The sequence below is a fragment of the Eretmochelys imbricata genome, chromosome 1 (genome assembly GCF_965152235.1).
Source record: "Eretmochelys imbricata isolate rEreImb1 chromosome 1, rEreImb1.hap1, whole genome shotgun sequence".
NCBI lineage: Eukaryota > Metazoa > Chordata > Testudines > Cheloniidae > Eretmochelys > Eretmochelys imbricata.
Window position 1 is genome coordinate 251837454 of NC_135572.1, and position 21565 is coordinate 251859018.

At 43.5% G+C, this 21565-nt stretch overlaps 1 protein-coding gene across 2 annotated transcripts; it reads right to left on the reverse strand.

Moving 5' to 3' along the window:
* Nucleotides 1-346: 346 nt before the first annotated feature.
* SINHCAF (SIN3-HDAC complex associated factor) lies at nt 347-21145 on the reverse strand. 2 transcript variants are annotated; one of them, XM_077827688.1, is made up of 6 exons: nt 20976-21145; nt 8462-8609; nt 6367-6466; nt 5334-5460; nt 4095-4245; nt 347-2968 (listed from the first exon to the last, which is right to left on the reverse strand). In XM_077827688.1, the coding sequence occupies exons 2-6, from the start codon at nt 8587-8589 to the stop codon at nt 2806-2808; spliced, it is 669 nt and encodes a 222-aa protein (XP_077683814.1). In that variant the 5' UTR covers nt 8590-8609; nt 20976-21145; the 3' UTR covers nt 347-2805. The 2 variants fall into 2 exon arrangements, with proteins under 2 accessions (XP_077683814.1, XP_077683822.1); XM_077827696.1 differs by lacking the exon at nt 20976-21145 and adding an exon at nt 18850-19150.
* Nucleotides 21146-21565: the final 420 nt, after the last annotated feature.

The following is a 21565-nucleotide window of genomic DNA, read 5'->3' on the forward strand; positions in this document are numbered from 1 at the left end:
TGAGTCCTGGTGAGCAATACAGATTGCAAGCATATTAGGAACTCAAAAGCATTATCAACTCCACCAGTTTCCAGCACAGGGATTCCTACTAAGTACAAACCCAACCCTGAAGCGAAGTTCTGCCAGTCAAGCACTGAGCCAACCCTATCTGTCTAGACACTGCATCCTTTCCCTGACCCACTTTTTTCTTCCAAAGTTCAGTAAGAGTTTCCTTGTTTCAGAGCAGAGAATTATCTTTCAGTCTCTTCTCTAGTAAGCTTGCTTAAAATGAACCATGCACTGGCTGTGCTGTGTCAGGAAATCTCATTACAGGGCAGAGTTCAAACAAATCCAGAAGAAAAATGCATTATTTTTCTAAATAAGTCTAAATTTATTCATTACCCTAGTAAAAAAAAGTTTGGATTACAAGTGTATGGACAGTATAAAAAAGTACAAAACAGGTTCCATAGATTTCTAATACATTAATACAAAGTGCATGACTACAGACAGTTCATCTTGCATTACTACAGGGAAAGGAAGAGATGGGAGGAGGGGAAGCAGTCTATGGTTGAAGTCTAGCAATAAATAAATAAATACAGAAGTAGAGATGATCCACATTATAGCACATCCTACCACCAGTACTGCAGTGATAAGTATATAAAATCATTGAGACTAACTCAATTGTAAGTTGGTGTGTAGATACAGCTGGCTGAGACTCTTGCATGAGTCTTTGGAGACAGACTGAGCAAAGCAGCCATTTTAACTGTCCATTTGATTGCAGGTGAAGGTACACTACGTAATTTTATCCTCCCTTTAGATTTCAGTCAATGTATTTACGGGGGAAAAAACAAAAAAACAAAGAGGGGAGACTAAAACAAATCTCCATTTTCCCTGACATCCCACTAAGAAATTTTATTTATATAATAGAAGGGAAAAAAACAAAACAAAAAAAACCCAACACTAACTTTCTGCTTTGAGGGTGGGGAGGATTGGGGAATAACTTTCTGTAGCTCTATTTTCATCCCCTGAATGTTTGCCTTTCAGCAAGTGAGCTTGCATTGAAATTTGCTTACAAACCAACCCTCAGCCTTCCCACCAAAATTTAATAGTAAAGACAAACAGAGAAAACTCAAGTTTGTAGCAGCCCATTGCAGAATATCCCCAAAGATCAAAAAAGTCCACTTCCCACATTGTTTAAGTTACTTCTTCATAAAAGGTAACATGAAACAACTAGGAGCTAAAACTGCAGCATACTCATTGAGGAAACTTTTTTTACCCTAAAGACAAAGTCGGAGCATAAAGCAATGCCACAGTCATTTGCACATAAGTTTTACAGGAATGTGCATAGGATTTGTTTAGCCAATCACATGCACACAGAGCTGCCTCTATTTAGAATGGAGTAATTTTTAACAGCACTTACAGAATTTACAATAGGTCCAGTGTGCACGGAAGCGTTGCTTTGGGGAGTGGGAGCGTGAGTGTGAGTGTAAAATACACAGGGCATGTCTATACTGCAATGACAGGGTGTGACTGCAGTTCATGGACGTACCCAGCTAGCTTTGCTCTACCTAACTCGGGTACCAATAGCAGTGTAGCTATGGCAGCATGGGCTTCAGTGAGGGCTGTACAAGGCTGCCCAGCATCCTGGGCAGCCACTCAGTTGGACAGCCCTGTGGAGTCATGCTGCTACAGCTTCACTGCTCTGGTACCGGAGCTAGCTGGATTAAATCACACCCTGGGATTGCAGTATAAACAAGCATAAAGTTCACAAGACCGGAAGGGTCCAAAACAGGAATCTGAACCCCACTGAATTTTATGCTTGGATTGTTTTGTTTCAATTCCTGGGACAGAAAGCTGGCCCCCCCACAATGGTTTTGGTTCTGTGTCATGTTCAAAACCAGGAAAGGGCCTAGAAATGGCAGAAAATGTATGAGAGCATCCCGTGAGAATTTAACAATTCCAACCCCAAATCTACACCTAATCTGGACCCTGGGCGGCCTCCATGGTCCATCTCTCAATCTAATCACACGCCAGTACTGCACAAGCCCCAGTGCTTGCTTTTGGGTTGTCATTTATTGGTTTACTGCATTCAGTTCTTAGCTAAGGAGGAACCGGGAGGTTCTATGCAGATGTGTAGACAGTGTGCCTTCCCTCTCCACTCTTCTTGAATATTTAACATTTAGGTCGTCTTGCACTAGCATTGCTCACATTATTGGTGTCTGCCATTACCTGGCCTTGCCATATGGGAATGATGAAACTATTTGTCTTAGTTAAAATGTCAGTAGTACAGGTTTAGCTCTCCACACCTTTTAAAATACACACAAAAGAAAATATTGTAAAGAGTTAAAAACGTCTATGTATAAGTCCATGTCACTGAAGCACACATATCAAATGAAATATTCTCTCTGGTTGGGGAGGGTGTTTATCAACTTAAAAAATGCCTGACACAACCACTGCTTCTCTCAGTACAGAAATATTAACTACATACACTTTATTATACAACAAAGCCCACCCTCAAAAGTTCGTTCATGGAAGGGATGGGTAGGGGAAAGAAAAACAAACAAAAAGCCCCTAAAGACAACCTCACAGCAGCATTCAGCTTTGCTAAGTGTTCCATGGTATGTTAAATATTATGTAGTCTTCCTGAAAAGATAAAAACTGGCTTGAGAGTTTGTGGAATCGTAGCAGTAAAAACACCAAAACAGTTCTAAAGGAGTAGTCTTTTGGCAGCATAGCAGGTGTCCATAGTGAACAAAGGGTCACTTTCTAGCATTTTCCGGACAATAAGAGGCTCTGTATACACCTTCCTACAATTAGCCAAGGAAGTCACCATTCTTCCTGGTTGGAGATGGCTGGAGATTGGGGTCCCTGTTGTTCAGGCTTCTCAGTTGTTGACTTCTTATTGCTACAGCAAGGTTTGAAGAGATGAGTGTCTATGAGGACTTCCCCGAAACGCCCTTTGTAAATTATTCCACAGCAAACTTTTTGCCTGGGGGAGGGAAAGGTTGGGGTAGGAAGAGAAATGCAGACAATTTTATATATAAACATTCATGTACACCCAGAAGTTTAGTTACAGAAACACAAAAAGTTATTTTAATAGGACCAGGACACTACAGTTTACAACCTCCAGGGCCACTTGGATATCATAGTGATAAGCATTTTTATGGGGCCTAAGAGATTCAGACCCATTTCAGTTCTGGGAGAAGTTTCCTTCCATCATAAAACACCACCACCACCACCCCCCACAAAATAAAACCACAAGCACAAAGAAAAAAAAGGCCAATAAGAAAAATAAACAAAATCGTGTGTGCGAAATCCACTAGACAGCTTTAAAAATCATCTCAGCCTAAGTGTAGGTCTACCACTTTGCTACCTCAAGTAGCAACACAAACACACGCACAGCTGCTTCTTTGCCGAACTGTATTTGACAAAGTGTACCTGTAAGAGGCCAACTTAAAGAACATAAGAATGGCCATTCTGGGTCAGACCCAAGGTCCATCTACCCCAGTATCCTGTCTTGCAACAGTGACCAATGCCAGGTGCCCCAGAAGAATGAACAGAACAGGTAATCAAGTGATCCATGCCCTGTCGCCCACCCCCAGCTTCTGGAAACAGAGGCTAGGGACACCATCCTGGCTAATTGCCATTGATGGACCTATCCTCCATGAATTTAGGTAGGCAATGAAATCACAGCCATTTCAATTTGAAAAGTAGTTGAACAAAGGATTGCTGCATTTACAGTGTGAAGCAAAACCATAAAAATCTCTGCAACACTGGGGAAAAATCTTACAGCTTCTCCAGCCCTCAAGTTTCTTCTGACCATAATCATGGTCAGTTATAAAATGTCTAACTGTCAACAAGACATTCTGAACTAACTGCATCTGACATTAGGTATGCAGAGACCAAATGTCAAATAAAAGGCAAAACCATTATTTCTCTCCAAATCCAAATTCATATTTTCTGTACTGTTAAATTACTTATGCCACATCCTTAAAATGCCATGTTTGTCACCAGCTGTTTGCGAATGCTGTTTAATTGCTGAGGAAACAGAACAGAAAGCCTTGTAATTAAGATGAATTGCTGGCTGCACAGATGTGTGTTTTGTTGCTTTTTACCTTTTCCAGTAGGTGAGATCTAAAAAGGAGAAGACTGGTGTTCTGCTGGACCCAGGGCTCATCTCGGTGTCAGAGCCATCATCAGACTGGTTACTGTAACAGGGAGACTGAGCTGGGGAGGCACTTGAGGTGGTGCTGTGGGCATCAGAGTCTACAGAGAAAAAAAAAAAAACAGAAGAATCCATTGGATGCAACTAGCTTCTTTCCTCCCCCCAGACTGGGGAAAAGTCTGATACAAGCAGCACTATTATGGCCAGTGAGAATATTAAAAAAAAAAAAAGCTGACAATTGCTTCTCTCAGTTGGCACTTTCAAAGTTTCAGAGATGATCATATGTCAACATTATGGAAATGTTTCATGAAGGAGGAGGATGATCTTGGGGTAAGACATGGAGTGGCACTCAGAAGGCTCTGGATTCAGTTCCTAGATCCACCACACATTTCTGGTGCGACCCTGGGCAAGTCACTTCAATCTCCTGGGTGAAATCCAGGCCCCACTGCAAAACAAAAACCACAGAGTGGCAAAACTACTGACTTCTCATGGGGCCAGGATTTTGCCCTCTGTGACTCATTTTCCCTCCCCCCCCATCTGTAAAATGGGGATAATACTTCCTTCCCATCACCCTGCATTTCTCTTATCCATTTGGACTCTGATCCTACAAAGACTTACGCTCATCAGTGAGACTACTCACAATGTGCAAAGTTAAGTGTGCAGGTAAGTTTTTGCACAATCTGGGCCTTGGACTGCAAGGGTTGTTTCCGACTGCGGGTGTGTACAGTGAATAGCACAATGGGGCTGACATCACGGTTGTTGCCTAGGAGTGGCTAAAATCCATCCTTTGAGACACTTAAAATTACACTACATAAAAGTGATAACTTTACAAGGTCTTTTCAGTATCTAGCATCTATGAAACTTCTGCCCAAGAAGTTATTTTCTGGGACAGTTCCAAATCACTGAAATCAGGGGCTTAGAATAAAAGTGCTTTCTCCCTCAATCCAACTCATCTCCTGGCATCTGCAATTTCCGCAGCCTGAGCCACCCAGCTCAGATGTACATCACATTTCCCCCCACAAACTCCTCCTAACTCCACCCTCAAAAAATTCAAGGATGAAAGGGTTATAAACACCATATATTTTCTCATTAAAAAAACCTGGATACATTGGACAGTATCCAATTAGGCCAATTAACAATTAGCTACTTTGGCAATAAACTGCCTTCCTAAAACTCTATGTCCACTTACTGTGCCGTTTGAATTCCTTTTGCAGTTTGCTGATTTGATTGCTCTTTATTCTGCTTCCAGAGAGAGTTTTCATTTTCTTTGGTTTCAGTGTTGTTTTAAGACTGGGTCCAGCCCTTGCATCCACCACCTGAAAGACAGCATGGATACATTTAATTCCCTCTGCCCACAATTCTCTAGCAGAGTTGTGGCCTGACCTACAGATAAAGCTGCTCTGGTCTAATTAAAGTTGTTATTTTAAACCAATTTAGTTCACTTGTACAGCTTTGTGTGTTGACACTCATTTCAAGTTGGCTTATATCAGGCCTAGTCTACATGAGAAAGTAAAACGGGTTTAAACAACAGCTTTAGTTAAACAATTGCAACTTTCTTGTGTATAAAAGGCTTCAGTTCAGCTCGCGCCTTTAAATTAAGGTAATTTAAATTAACAGAAGAGTGCCTCCACAGGTTTTAAAATCAGTTTACATTCATTTCTGTGCTTAGGCAAGCCCCAAGCCATGAACGGCAGGTTTAGCTCCCTTGTTACTGTCAAAATCTCTCCTGGAAAGATTCATGACCAAACCCTCCACACAAAAAAAAACCTGTCTCTCTTTTCAACTGCAGGGCCAGAGCAGATTAATCTATCAAATCAGAGAGTGGGAATGACTGTGTGACACAGTCATTTTAAATATTTCACTAAGCCAAGCTGATTTATCTGTTACTTAAGCAAGTCACCTTGCTTGTTCAAACTTTCCAAAACAAAATCATCTTTAGTCTGAGGCCAAGTCTGGAATGTTTAGTCTCAAGGGAGGATTCTGGAGAAATTTATGAGCGTGAGAAAATGAGGGGGTAAGAAGAGAACTGTCTCCAACAATCACTTGTATCTTGCACAAGTAAGCCAGCTGAAGGCAGGGAATAGCCACACTTCAGAAAGTTCAGAGCAGCTTTTACAGGTGCTGAGGAGTGAAAGAAAGAACACTTGACAGCATCTCTCTAGTGGAGTGGATAGAAGGGAAATATGAATTACAGAGAGGGGGGAAAAAAATAGCCAACTAACGTGATTCCAGTTTTTCTTTGATCCTGCTGGCAGTTTTTTCCATCTTTTCACCAAAAGGACACACGCATTGCAGATGTCTCCTGAGCGGACTTCATGGAGCCTGACAAGAGAAGACCCTGTTTATTATTTAGCCTCTTGTAATCAACCCAATTAGCATAAAGACAGAGACAACAGATTTTGAGACCAAGATTTTCCAAAGTGACTAGTGATTTTTGGTACCTCACTTTTTTTGAATGTCCAACTTGAGACACCTTAAAAAGTGCTTACCCTATAGAAAAGCGCTCAACACTTTGGAGAACCTTGGCTCAAGTGTATTAGAACAAACCTCATCCCTTTAAAAGTTCATTTTGAAGTAATCCTAACTGATCTGATGAACGCTCCACTCAGCTCTTGAACGTTTCATATAATTTCAAATAAAAGCTCTGACCCTGTAAGAATTCCATGCGCTGCACTCCTGCTGAACTCTATAGATGCTCTGCGCACAGCCCAACAACTTGTAAGCATTGGCATGAAGACTGCCCTTGTTTGCTTTCAATAAGCTTATTAAAAAAAATGTTTCCCCTACAGTTGAATCATTCCAAAAAGATTTAAAGAAGGAGATTGAAAAAAAAAAAAATTTCCATAATCTGATAGTTAATAAAGGACTTTGAAATACTACAGAAGTGAATGACGTGTCTGGGTTAGATAAGCCGTTCTTTGATGGCCCAGTGCAAGACTGCAGGTTCTACCTTGCCAAACATACTGAGTAAAGCATAAAAATAAAAGCATAGAGCGTACTGCAAGCTTCAAAACTCCAGTTTAAATAAAAATGCAGTGGACGGTGGCACAGCCTCCCTTTAGCCAAAGACAGCAGCAAGCAATCATGCATGCCGATATGCAGCAGCTTTACATAAAAAAAAAAAAACACACACGACAGCAGTCAGTAGAAGTCACTATAAAGACTCATGGGAAAAATCATTTCTAGACAAAGAGAAATATAAGAAAAGCAAAGAGAGGCCTGGTCCTACAGAGAATCACTCAAGTGAATAATTGTTAACATGTGAGTAGTGCCAGTGTTGCCAATGAGACTAATCGTGTGTAAAATTAATCACAGGCATAAGTCTTCCCAGGATTGTGGCCTAAAAATCTCATGATAGCTAAGCAAACTGGGTGGAGAAGGGGAAGCTGGAGAAATATGACAAATAAATACTCATGACGAGTTAGTGCAACAAGAGAGAGAGATTCTAATTGCTATGGCTAATTACAAAGTAAATCACTAAAAAAAAAAGTGTTAAATATAATAAAAGAAATAATTAGGAGCTGTCAAGCAGGAACTTGCTTCTTTGACAATTTGGGGAGGCAAAGTAAGATAGAAAGTTTCACGGTTCTTGTAAGGTAGTTCCAAAATGCTAAAGAGAGTTGTTAAACCTACTGTTCAATTAATTATTTTTAAGTAATACAATGTCCCTCACCAGGGTTTTGAAACTTCCTAATTTCCAATGGCTTTTTAATAGGAAAGCAAATTCTTCAGGCTTACTTTACACAGCACTGGGCTGGAAAACTACCATTAAGATAGTAGACCCCTCCCCTCCCCACTGAGAGAGGCAACATTCCCACAGATTGATAGGATTATCCAGAACAATGACAGCTACTCACAAAACCTGTTTGGACTTTTAAAGATATTTACTAGGGAAGAAATAAAAGTATTTATTTAGCTATCTAAGGTTTTACAACTCAGAAAAACTCCATGGGCCTGACCTCTGCATTCTTTTACACCTTGTGCAGCAATTTACACCTGTGAAAAGCGAGTGCAAAGTGTTTCCACTCTGATTTGATAGCACTTTAAAGTGGAGAACCAGATGGCATAGGCCAGGTCCTCAGCTGAGGTCGACTGAAGTTGGTGTAAATCAGCACAGCACCATCAACTGAGGATCTGGCCCAATTTTACCTGCCCCTCATGGTAGAAGTATAAGGAAGCTGAAGACTACACTAGGCCTGATTCTGGTCAGAGCCTTCAGTACCTCGCTTTGGGTGAGGCTGATAACTTTTCACGCTTAGAGACTGAAATCCTGACCAACTAAAATGTAAAGCCAATTTTGAATAGAGGGGATCTTACCCAAAGCAATTCTGGAAGTCTTTTTCATATCGTTTACTGTCAGTGAAACGAGAGCTGGAAGACTTTGCTCTGCAGATACAGCAACCCTCTATACTCCGGTACATCTTTGGTTTATGGAAACCAAACATCTTTTCTTCTCTGCTGGAGCCTGTAGAACAAGCGGAAACTGTCAGTGTTATCACTTCAAGATACAGCTCAAGGATAATTTAAAGGGAGGAGCGGCTTCATGTGCAACTTTGAAAACGGATGTTACATCACAGTCCAGAACAGGCAACGTCCAGGGGGAATTGCTCAGGTATGCAGTGTCACTATTTTGCAGTGCCTCTTAGGAGGACAGGTGTTCAGAATATGCTTACCTTTGTCAAGCACAAATAGATGTCTCTTGCACCCCAAAGCAGAGGGTATTCAGCAAACCCAGACATGTAACAAGGTCACATAAAAAAATTCTTCAACTCTTAAGAGCCACTCTAGAAAGGACACGGTGGGGGTTTCCTGTTTACTGATGCTCAGTGACTCCACAGCAAATGCATTCAATTTACAAGTTTTTCCTAACTGCCCAGCTCTTCAAACTAAGCTGTGGCTCTCTAGCTTGCATACCACAACCAGTAAAACTGAAGTACATTATGGATGCAGGTAATGTGCAGTTGGAGGTATTTGTTGGCTTCCGGTTAGAAAACAACTTTTTATGTCTAAGCTCAATTTTTGGAGTCCCTCAAAACAATAAAAGGGGAGCCCCAAGACATTGTTGCCCTCCGCCCCAGTTACTTTCCAGAGTGGAACTGTACATAGGCCCTGATCTAGCAACATGCATGATGATTTTAAACATTTGAGTAGCTCCATTCCAGTGCTCAAAGTTACACACATGCTTAAGCGATTAGCTGGCTCAGGGCCTTAATGCAAAACAAACATTTTTACAGGCCATCCAAAAATTGTAATTAGTCTGTCATAAACACAGAGGTACCATTCCAAAAAGGAGTTCTCTTTTAAACAGTGTTGTAACTGTGCCTTATACAACCCTGTTTAGAGAGCATGGTTTGCCCTCTGCTGCTTATCATCAAGGACAACAAGCAGCCAAAATACACGGAAAAGGAATAGCTACTTAGTAGCAGGAAGGTTCTACAGGCAGGATCTCTCAGCTGCAACAGAGTCAATTTATAGAACCAGGAAAAAAAAAAAAAGTGACAAACAAGATAATGTCTGAGAAATTTTTTTTTTTCTTTTGCATCATCATCAAACCAAGATACCAGGTGATTACACTGTCAGAGACTCCATCATAAACCAGAAGATTATTTGGAGGAAAATCAGGCGAATTAGCAGCTGCTGCGAAAGAGCTGCAAACTGACAGCCTAGGCCTGGTGTTATTGATCTGTGTATAGAGGGCTTTCACCCCACTGTAAGTAGTTCCAGCCCCACATCAGCTCTTATGCCTCTCTTTAAAGGATCTGGAGGAAGACATCGCAGTAGGGTTTAAGCTAACCAACAGCACTTCTAGACCCCAATGGAGAAGTCCAGGATTTGGAGTCTTGTATAAAACAAAACACTCTCACACAAACCACCTAAACAGTAACTGTTTTTTTAACAGCTTAAAACTAAACAAAATGGCTTATATTTTGGTGTAGTTCATTAAACCAGATTAATTACTTCTGCTGCAGTAGCACCCAACGCCACCAATCAGACTCAGGTTTCCTCTGTGCTAGATGCTGTACAAACACATAGAAATACAGAATCTAGGCTCCAAAGAGCTGGGTTTGACAAAACCACTTGCCCATTCATCAGTGGCAAGGGGAAACTCCCTGCCAGGTCTCAGGGACTTCACCATTCGATCCTATAGAATCCAAGCATTCATTTTCAACAAAGATGAGGTTTCAAGCCACTACGCTCCAGGAGGAAAGTCCTCAAATGCGACTTACAAAGCGTTGCCTTCTTGACTCTGCAGGAAGACAGCCTGAAATTGCCTAAGGCCCAAATCTTGCTTCCTGCTCACAGCCCAAGCAGGCACGCTGAGGAATTCCTCCAGGGTTACAACAAAAGTAGTCTCCACTGCTCTCTCCACCCAACCAAGCCCATTGCATAGCCATCACTCTAGCCTCAGGGCTGCATTTGGCTTTGAGCCATTCACTCACTTCTGTGAAGGAAGAATAGAAGCCACTGATCCACCAGCCTTTCTCTCAAATTCTGGTGTGCTAACCTGACACAGGAGCTCCCATGAGCTGGGCTCTGCCATTCACAGATGTGCACATCTCCAGCAAAGGCTCCCAAAATCCTGCCCCACCATGTCTGAGCCACCCAGGTTCACTGCAAGAGGGCCCTCTGCAGGATGAAGACCTGACGAAAACTGGGCGAGTGTTCTGGCCAGTGACCTGAATGGCTTGTCAAGGGTTGGATAAACTCAAAAACTACTGCTCAGCTCTTGCACAAATAAGTCTCCAGTGGCATTTAGCCAGTTGAAGTACTGGGTAATTTCTGGCAAAAGAGGAAAATTTGGTTCCATGAAATGTGAGTTGTGAAGATAAGAAGGGCAGCAAGACAAAACACAAATAAAGATTTAGTCTGTCTTCCCATTATGACAATGTAGAGACAATGGGCATTATACATGGCCAAGTATGGTCCAGTTAGTCTCCCTTGATTAACAAGATGCATTTTTTTTAATGGGCGTGGGGTGGGGGGGAACAAACAAACACACACACACACACACGACTCCAGGCACTAAGGAGTTATATAAGCAGACATGCAGAATATATATTTTGTTACCATTCAATGTGCCCCTTCAAAAAGGGACAGTCTCTTGACAGTACAGTATTTAACAAGCCTTTTGAGATGGTCAGCGATTATCTTCATCTGGGAGTTTGTAACAGTTATTTTAGGTTTCGTTTATGGCAACTCAACATTTAGCCTCCAGCATGGTGCTTTACTTTACAAAGTCTGGCACTAGCTGCTGGTACTTCTGTCCCACTGGTGAACCTAATAACCCATGTAGCAAACACCTTTATCTTTACAGGAGAGGCATGGAACTGGTCTTGGAAATTTGTCTCGATTGTTCACTTGGGGAACATTTGTAAGCTTGAGTCTCTAGCAAATGGGGAATGTCTTCGCTAATACCAAGTATTTATACTGTAGTGGGACAAGAATCACCATTTTACAATTAACACTTGAACAAGGATTGGCGTCAGATATTTATAGTAAATATTCTGTTGTGGGATTGTTGCTTCCATTCTCACAGGCACAGCCTTTCAGCACCAAATTTCAATAGAAGGAAAACTAGTGCCATCTGTTTCCCAGCTGATGAATGGACAGCAACAGTATCACCATACGTCATTCTTGGATTGAGAAAAAGTTACTAGAGAAACCACAAGTAAAACAGATTTCTCTTTGACAACTGTGTCCAAATGCAGTGTTATAAATGGAAGGCGTCAGGGCAGAGTCACATTTAATCCACACAGTTGCCATCTGAACACTATACACTAAACATACTGTCAGCTGATGAATTTAAAGCTAATACAGATCACATTGGAGTCTAAGGGCACTGACCAGCATTGCTATACTTAAAGCAATGTCTTCATTTCCATTCTAAGCCATAAATTATGTGCCCAGTCATTGCTGACACCTAGTTTCTATGGGAGTGAGGCATGCTTAAAGACTGCATAACTAGGACCTTAAAAGAGATTTATCTTGTAAAGTTTTGTATCTTAGGATCCCAAATGAGAAACCTTGGGTTAGATCTTCAGCTAGTGCAAATCGGCATGGCATCTACACTGGCTGAGGATCTGGCCTTGAACATGCAGACTGAAATGTATCCATTCTGAATGACTGTAAACGGGTATAACTCCCCTGAAGTTAAAGAAGCTACATCAGTTTTCACCAGCTGAGGATTTGGCCTGCTCTATTAAATCCACTTATATATCATCAGATTGCGTCTTTTAACCTACCAGCCATGTGGGAGTTGGAAGGGGATGCTATGCAGCAAGAAATTCTGGCAGAGGCAAGGCAGGATTCCTCCTGGATCTCTGGGGGAAAAACACACTTGTACTCCAGGAGCAGTGGTTGAAGTAGACCGAAGCAGGTGTGGGAGGGCTCACTGTACTAGCCACACAGGAGGGGGACCTGCGGGAGTTTCCCCCTTTGCTTTTAGCAAAGAAGATGGAGCTGCACTCCCCCTACTTCATCTACTTGAATTCTTGCTCAGCAGCAACTCAGCCACAATCTGAAAGGATGCAGGGTGCCCTCTCCTCTGCAATTCTGCCAGCTGAGTGGGGGGGTGGGGAAAGGGGGGCAGCAGCACAGGGCCAACACCCCACCCCTTTGCAGAAGGCTAGCATCATCAGAAACACTTTCAGGAAGCAGAGCCCCTTCTGCCTAACAGATCTGGGGTCAGCCCATGAGATAGGGGAAAGTGGGAAGCAAAGACTTCTTGCACATCTATGCATGGCTGGGCACAAAGCTAGCCTACACCACACACAAAGTTATTGCCTCTTTTATGGATGGCTCAGGACAAGAATTGGGGATCAGAGTTCCCTCTGTAAAAGTTGATGCTGACATGAACATCTGCAAGAGAAGCAGGAACACGGAGAAACGCTTGCTGTGTCAGATGTGCATGAAATCCTCAACTTGGAAATAAACCCTGAATCCTGAACTCTAATCTTCCCAAGGGAAGGAGAAGCTAACTTTCAGGGATTTATTGTTGTTCGGTTGGTTGCTTTCTAAGGGAAAGGGTAGCTATTTCCTTTTGCCTTTCCATATTTCTTCCGCATTCTTCCTGACCACTGAGGCTGAAGGGAAAGACACCTCCAAAATAGAAACGAATGAACTCAAAAACGTATATAATTCCATTTTTATACCCAAACAAAAAGAAACACCTGAAATTTGTGACACTTGCAGAGAAACATTCCTTGGCTGTTTCACAAAGAAAGCAGCTTATCTGAAAGGCAGAGGGATGGCATTCTAAACACTCGGCACCTGCTCCATTCCTGCTTCCCTGTTCCAGCCCTACACTCGTTCACCCTTTGCGCAGCCCAAATTCTTCACTTGGAAGGGCAGAGGAGGAGGAAGAAGGAACCATGCTGTTAGCCGGATTTCTTCCTCTGACCCACAACAATGGTCTAGATTCTTGGCTGGTGTAAAGCAGCACAGTTGCCCTGAAGTCCATGGAATCACGCTGGTACACACCAGCGGAGGATCTGGCCCATACATATTGATGCAGACTGCTCCTGTCAGCAAAATCTCACAGTGCTGATTTCTACCGCACATGGATAAAGCGGAGAAATATCCAAGAGTATTTTCTTAAAAGACACTGAAATAAAGGAAAGATCATAAGCTCTGGAATGCACACCTGCACATGTTAACAATGGCTTCTTCCAAAACAGCCTATGATGCCACGAGCCGAGGTGCTAGTCTACCTAGTAAATGCTTCAGGCCTCTCCCTTGGCTGGAATAAACTGGTATAGTCCCACTAAAATCCATGGCGTTATGTCAATTTCCACCAGCTGAGGATCTGCCTTTGAATCTTGATAAAGAAATCACGCACCCCAAAAAGGTGCGTCGTCCAAAAGGAGACTTTCACTACAGAGTTGTAAAATTAGAACTGGGCCTTAACCAGTTGTATTTTAATGTGTCTGAAGTGGAAAGGCTCCAAGGAAATAAACAAGAAAACTAGTGTCAACAAAAAATGCTATTTTAATCTTCACATAAGGAGAGATACCAGTGTAAAAGTGTTCCAGTACAAAATGAGGAGACTAGGATCTGACGTGTGTAACCTTGAAACTCTATATAAAAATATAAATTCTTTTAATATCTGCCCACCTACCCCCCACACCTCCGAAAACACAAAAACAAAAAAACCCACTACATGTGTTGATGAAAAGATGAAGAACATTTCGAGTGTACTCTGCAGTCAGTACTGTATCGGCACTTTATAATGAAACTTCACCCTGTGAACGCTGTACTTTATGATCAATGAAGCCCAGGGAAAGTTAGAACGGTTAAAACTGGATCACCTGGAAAGTTTTTACCTCCAAGAACATGTATGCTAACTCCAGTGCAGCTAGTCCTCTGCAACAATGCTGTGCTTGTGATCTTTCACTGAACTCAATGAAACTTTAACATATACCAAATGCAAATGGAAAACCCATGGCCCTGTCATGAAATTAGAATGGTTGACATTTCTTTACTGTGGTTGAGTCACCTGTAGTGTACTGGCTGTGTCAAAGCTATTATGGGTAATATTTTCAAAAGTTACCTAGATGTCTCCATCTCATTGATTTTCAGTGGGACAGAGGCACTTAAATTATTTAGGCCATTCTGAAAATGCAACTTAGTGCCTAAGTCACTTTGGTGCTTTTGTAAGAAGTTGCTGCCTCAGGAGAGCTGACAAGGGCTGTGCAAAGCACAAAAACAGGGATTTCAGAGGGAAAAAATGTGGTGGTGTGTGTATGTGTGTGTGTGTGGGGTTTTCCATCTGCAGCCTTCCAACTTGAGCCATGATTTTAATCACCTCCTATAACCTAACCAGGGTCAACCTCCAGTCAACCCTTGCATTGGAGATCTCCAAGAAAAACCATGAGGCACAGCATGAGTGGAGTTAGTGACGCTCATCTGAGTCAGTAACGAACCAATGGCTCAGCAGCAATGGGTGCAGTCTTTTACTTAAGATTTGACAAATCAGTGTCATGAGCACTTGTGATTGTTACATATCTGGTGGCTATTTCAGCAGGAGTAGTACACTTGAGAGGAGACTGCAGCTCAGTGAAGATTTTTTTTAATTGTGTTAAAAAAATTAAAGGGCTTTACTTATGAAACAAACGCCTTTTTAGTTGAGCAATCTAATTCCCCCCCCCCCCCCCACACACACACACCCCTTTGGACTTTGAGCTGATAGATCCAACACTATCATATTATCTGGTAATCGGAGAGCCCATCTTGAGAGTTGTGAAATGGAGTTCCGCCCCTCCATTCCGGTTATCCCCTCAATTTTCAAACCACATACTTATTGCTTCTTCTGGCACCTGCTTTCCAACAGTGAAAAGCCTCGCTAACAACCGTTGCTTCAGACTTAAAGGAAACTGGCAATATTAGTAACTATTAATCTCATCCAGCGTAACAATGTGTTAAGTCACAAAGTGCTGATAAAAATGAATGATTACATAGCACATGGGAACCCACCCCTTGTCTGCCTGCTAACAGTTTGGTGACAGAGGGAGAACTGCTCAGCATCAGCATGTACCATAAAAGGCTCCAGACTGTCACGGTTTTAAAGGTGGTTTTGTTATCCGTTAGTTTGTTTTAATTCACGTGAATTTTAGTTACATTTTCACACACAGTTGTCTAGTAAATAACAGACTTATCTGTAAAACCCCACAAACGTTAGGCTCTCAAGTGACAGTCATCTGCCAACTAACATGCCCGAGGTGGGGGTGGGGGGGGATTTTCAGACGTGACAGAGGGACTTCAAAGCACAAGTGCCACAGACTGTCAGTGGGTGCTAGGGGTCTAATGTCTTTATGTGCTTTTCAAATTCCACCACTTGTCACCTAAGGCCTGATCCTGCACAACTAACTTCAACAGCAGTTTTGCCATCGGCTTTAATGAGAGGACAATAGGGCCTTATCTATGAGCCAAGGACTTAAACCAGTGCTCACAGAAGTCAGAGGGAGAAAAAAAGACTCCCATTTACTCGGATGGGCTTTGGATCAGGCCCCAAATCCTGTCAACATTACTGAAGCCAGTCAGAAACCTCATGCAGCCACTGGACTCTGGATCTCACGAAATCTGTTCCAACTACTTAAAAAACCCCCGTAAGACCTTGTACAGTAGGTCTAGCTATGCACAAGCCACAATACCGCTGCACATGCTCTACAAACAGCCTCTCACCTTTCGAAGGGAGTGCTATATGTACCAAGCACAGCCCAAGCAGTAGCAGTGCTGTTGTCTGGATAAACAGTGAGCTCCATGGGTGTCATCCTATAACCGTTCACCAGCATTCAATTAAAGGAAAAGAAAAAACATTTCTGACTGTATCATTTTTAGTATACTCTTTGGCCCCTGCTGTGGATGCTAAACACTTGAGCAATTTTGAAAGTCTGGCCTTGTAACATTTAATGGTTCTTTTCCCCCCACTCCCCAGTTATTTACTGTAAATGCACCTAGAAACTATTTGAAAGACACATTCTATAAATGGAAAAAAAACATACAAGTCTGAGATCAGGCCACTCATATTGCATATGTAATAAACTCGCTTATGAAATGCTATAAAGCATATACAACCATCTTCCAACACTTCATACGTCACCTGGTTTACGCTGTTTAAAATCCTCAAAGCAATTAGATCATGTTATGGACCAACTGCTTGCCAAACTATGTTAAATAAGTGAAACTACGGAGTTTTCTTCATTTGTATTCCTAACAAATATCATGTAATTTGGACCCAGAGGACTGCCAATCTATAGAGGAAAATCTAGGTGTTGGGGTGGAAATATGTGTAGGGGCAATGACAACAAAACACTCCCCCACAGAGAGTGAGACAGTCAGGGGAAGCTTTGGATACAGAAGGAATTCAGGATTTAATCACTGCTTACTACCACTGTACTGTGCTGAACTAAATAATACAGCAAAGAAGTAAACAAGAAGAGCCATAAGAGAAATCCCTTCAGAAATACAACTTGGGATGAACATACTAAGAAAAAAAGAGAGACAGACACTTATGTCATTTGGCATAAATATGTTTGTCTGGAAATGCTACTGCCTGTCCAAATTATTAACACACTTTTTCATAATTTTTTTGTATTAAACAAATCAGTTTAACTTGAAGTTCTGTTTCAGCTTTTAACCCACAACTAAATTGGCAACCCCCTGAAGAGATATTGGTAATGGGCATGATAATATAGAGTGGGGTATCACAAAAAAGGAGGAGTTCTATGATTATTTTTCTGCCTAAAAAAACCCTTGCAGTAAAGAGACACTCCAAATCTGATCGTAGAACACACTGGTGGCAAAATGGAAAACTATGTAGTTATTGGACCAACACTGCCAGTTAACGCAGAGTACTGAATCACATAATTTGAAGATGACTTTGCCGTCAAAATTAGACCAAACAAAAACCCGAACACCAAAATTTTTCCCCAGGACTGCAATCCTAGTCCCACTGAAGTCAATGACAGACCTCCCATGGATATCAGTGAGGCCAGGATTTCACTGCAGATGTTTAACCTGCAGCCTGCTCAGTGCCAATACCAAAAGGAACAGCCAAACAAAGTTTTGTCTTTCAGCCATGCCCCAACCAGGGAGGAACTAGAGTTAAGGTGAAGAGGGAGGGGGAAAAAAATTATCAGCGGGACATTCAGCACCAGTGTACAGCGGCTCACTAAAAGCACAGCTTGCTGGAACAAAGACCAGCCACCCCCAGTCACCTCAGCAAGGACGACCTACTTTTCAAAGAGGCCATGATGATCAGGTAGACAACAAGCATGAGGGTCACAGGCACACACTGGCATAGGACCAAGTCCTTTTCAGAGGTAAACGAGAGGATTTTAAAAAGGAGAAAATGAAGCGTGCTAAGGGAAGACAGACGTCTGTTCCTGAGAGCACATTGCAAAACACAGTCACTGTCACGAGGACTCAGCGAAAATGCCCAGGCTTGCCATTTAATAAGGGAAAGGCACCGTTCATAATTGTTCAGGGCTGGGGCAAAATTTAACACAGGAGCCATTAGAAACACAGACGAGTCCCTAGCAGGCAAGCATGGAAACTGGAATCAGACCCCAGCAACGTTTGCAGGACATTTAAACAGGCAGCCCCAACCTTTTAACTCTTTATCTGCAAATTTGGGTCGGTCGATACACTCGTTTAAAAAAAAAAAAAAAAAAGTCTTCCCTCCCCCAGGACTGGCAGCGTTTGGAGGCAGGGAGCGGGGGGAAGGATTGCTCCGGCAAAGCGGTTTGGGGAAAGGGAACATTTCCACGAGCCAGCTCCCGAGTGCTGGCTATAATCTAGGTGGAGAGAAATCGGGTCACAGTCGCCGGCACTGCTTTTCCGAAGCCGACCACACACACACACTCACACTCACACGCATGGAAAAGTGACACGTAGCGTGCAGTCACGCACTTCCCTCTCTCACGCTACTTTGCCGCGGTCTCCCACGGCGCAGGCTGCGTGGTAAAGGTGCATTAGCGGCTGCGCCCCTGGCAGGGAAAAGGCGCGTGACGGCAGCGGGGAAAATTGCAGCCGCCGGCCAAGCCCCCCGAGTGAAAGTTACTCCACAGCGTTTTCTGCCCGAACAAAAGGGGCGAAAACGCCCCCCCCCCCCCCGCGCCACCATCTCGCTCGGCAGCACTTCCTGAATGGTGCACCCTCCCTCCCAGGCACAGCGCGCGTGGTGTCCAGCGGGGCCCTTCACCCACCTCATCCTACGCTGAGCGGCCGCCGCTTGCTGCTCCTGCTGCGGGGAGGCTGGAGCTGGTTCCTCATGGCTTCACCCTGACGTAATTCAAACATGGCAACAGTTCGACTTCAAAGGGAAACCCACAGACCTCCCATAAACAGACGCACACACGGCAGAGGAACCGGTGCAAAGAGCCCTTTAAAGAGTCCGCACCAAGCCCCAGCAGTAAGCAGCGCTCGGTACCGGCGCAGCGGCAATTGCAGGCTTTGAATAATCTGCAGTTTTTACGCCGAAAAGTGAAAGGCGCTTCCTCTCCCGCATGCTTTTAGAGACACAAACACGCCGCCGCCTCCCTGCACACAGCGTGGTAACCTACAGGAGCGTGCGTGCACAGAAACTTTAACTCCCCCAAAAGTCTTCCAGACGCAAAAAGTCAAGCTCAAAACTTCCCCAAGACACGAATCTCTCGCATCAATTGCCCCCTAACTCGCCCGCCAGCCGTCCTCTCCCCGTGGTTTAATAACAGTCCGTGTTTCGGCGAGCAGACTGGATTGCAGGCACTGCCTGCAGCGCATGCAAGCCCTTTGTTTTCCCTTCAGCCTGGTTTTGCCTACGTGCAGCACCAAGGATATGTCGACTGTTTTGCGGAATGCATTAAGATATTTAAGATCATGCTAAAGAGTAAGACTCCTGATCGACCAGAAAAAACAAGCCCCCACGAAACGGAGACTTTAACTACAAGTTAAACTTCGTTGCGTTCGACATGGAAACAGTTTAACTACAAAGAGGAGACAAGAAAAGCAGTTACTTTCACTCGCACTCTGCTTTGAAAGTGGCAAGACGCCATCACCATAAAGTCACACTGTCCTGACGCTAACAGGACTCCACTCTGATTGATAACAAGGTATTTACAATAGAAAAGGTTAAAAACTAAAGCAAGCCTGCAACTTGCGCACCTAGTAGCACGTGTCATGTCAGATTACACACACACAATTTCGGTCCATTTCAGGTCACTTGAGTGCTAAATCCGACATCCCTTCTGAAAACTAGCCTAAACAAGAGAACAATTCCCCCATTCCTCTCCCCCCCCCCAAAAAAAAAAAGAGAGAGAAAACGTACATTGACACTGCAATGATTGCCCCCTGCCACTCACGACGCAACAACTTCTGTGCGCTCAAAAACAGAGCTACAGGTGTATAATTAGTAACATAAATACACAAGGTTCCGGAGAACGTTCGAAAATAGAACGTTTCTCTCGTAACCATTCCAAAGCCCAAACGGGCTCTGGAATCCCGAGCGATTTAGCCGTCCGGGTTCCTTCTTTTGCTCATTATCACATCCGTATCCCTCGCCCAAGCTGAGCAAATAATACCAAACCGCGTGCATACGGTAAAGGGCCGCAACGGACCTGGGAAGCAGCACCAACACCAGGCCAAGCTAATCTCAGCCCCAATCCCCCCAATAAACCAAACAAGGCCATGTTCTTCTTTCAAAATTACTTAACTTGAACCTACAAACTGGAAAGAACATTGCATCTTCCAGCTTCCACCTCATTACAAAGAGCACTAAGAAAGGGTTCTTGAGCCACTCAAAACATTCACGAAGCGACGGTTTGATACACTCCCCCTTACTACGGCTCCTCGAAGAATGTCCCTTAAACTGATATTTCCCGGTAACACCCTGAACTGGGTACACAGTTTCTCTAACCAACAGCACTGCTTGGGATCACTTTTCCAGTGATATCTTCAGGAATAAACTCGCCGTCCCTCTTTGGAAGGGAACATTTTGATTTCACTTTAAGGGAAGTCCCCGTGCGAAGCTGGATCTGGAACAATGCAATCGGCATGTTCACTACTACACTGTTAGTTTTTAAAATTATACTTCTCAAGGTATTTTTTTTTAAAAAAAGAAAGAAAAATCGATGCCGCACACAGGGCAGTGGGTGTCAAAACTGTTTTGGACAGGAAAGTGTTTTCCCCGCAGCAAAAGACAGCCTCCAAAATAACTTGTTTTACTGAATAGAACGGCTGATTGGCAAAAGCAAAAAAAAAAAAAAAAAAAAAAAAAAACCTGAAACCAAAGAGGTTTCTCACTTTTCGATTCAGAGAAAAAAAAAATCACAGAGAAAAAAATTAAATCACTTACCTCTGAACTGCAGCCCCCAACAAATCAATAGCGGGGTGTGTTGTGTGCGATGAGCTCCCCCCTCCTCTGCGGAGTCCGCAACCTCGTTGTGCAGCTCCCCGGGTCTGCTTGCAACTGCTCCTAGAGTCAAGTCTCATTTGCATAGCTGGCTTTCCTCCCCCTCTCTCTGCGCAAGCGTCGTTCCCACGGCTCAATTCTACTCAATCGAGTTCTTTTGCATGCGCGCCCCATTGTCCTTTTAAGGGAGAAAGGCCCGCGCGGGAAGCCTGGGAGGCGGAGGTGGTGCGGCCCATTGTGACGGTGGCGATGACTTCACGCAAACAACCCACTCCCCGCCCCCTCGCAATGGAGTAGGAGGAGATTGTAGCAAATGGAATCACAAGAATGAGTGGTGCTGCTGCGGCAGCGCTGTGCCCGGGGCGTGGGGGGGGCCAGGTGCTGCAAATCTTTCCTGTGCAAGTTACTTAGGAGACCTTCTGCCAAATGTCACGCTCGCTCACGACTCACTTCAGCGCGGGGTTCTGTGTTTGTGGCGTTTGTGTGTGTGGTAAAGGAATCTCACGGCTGCCTGTGCGGGAGGATTTTGCTTA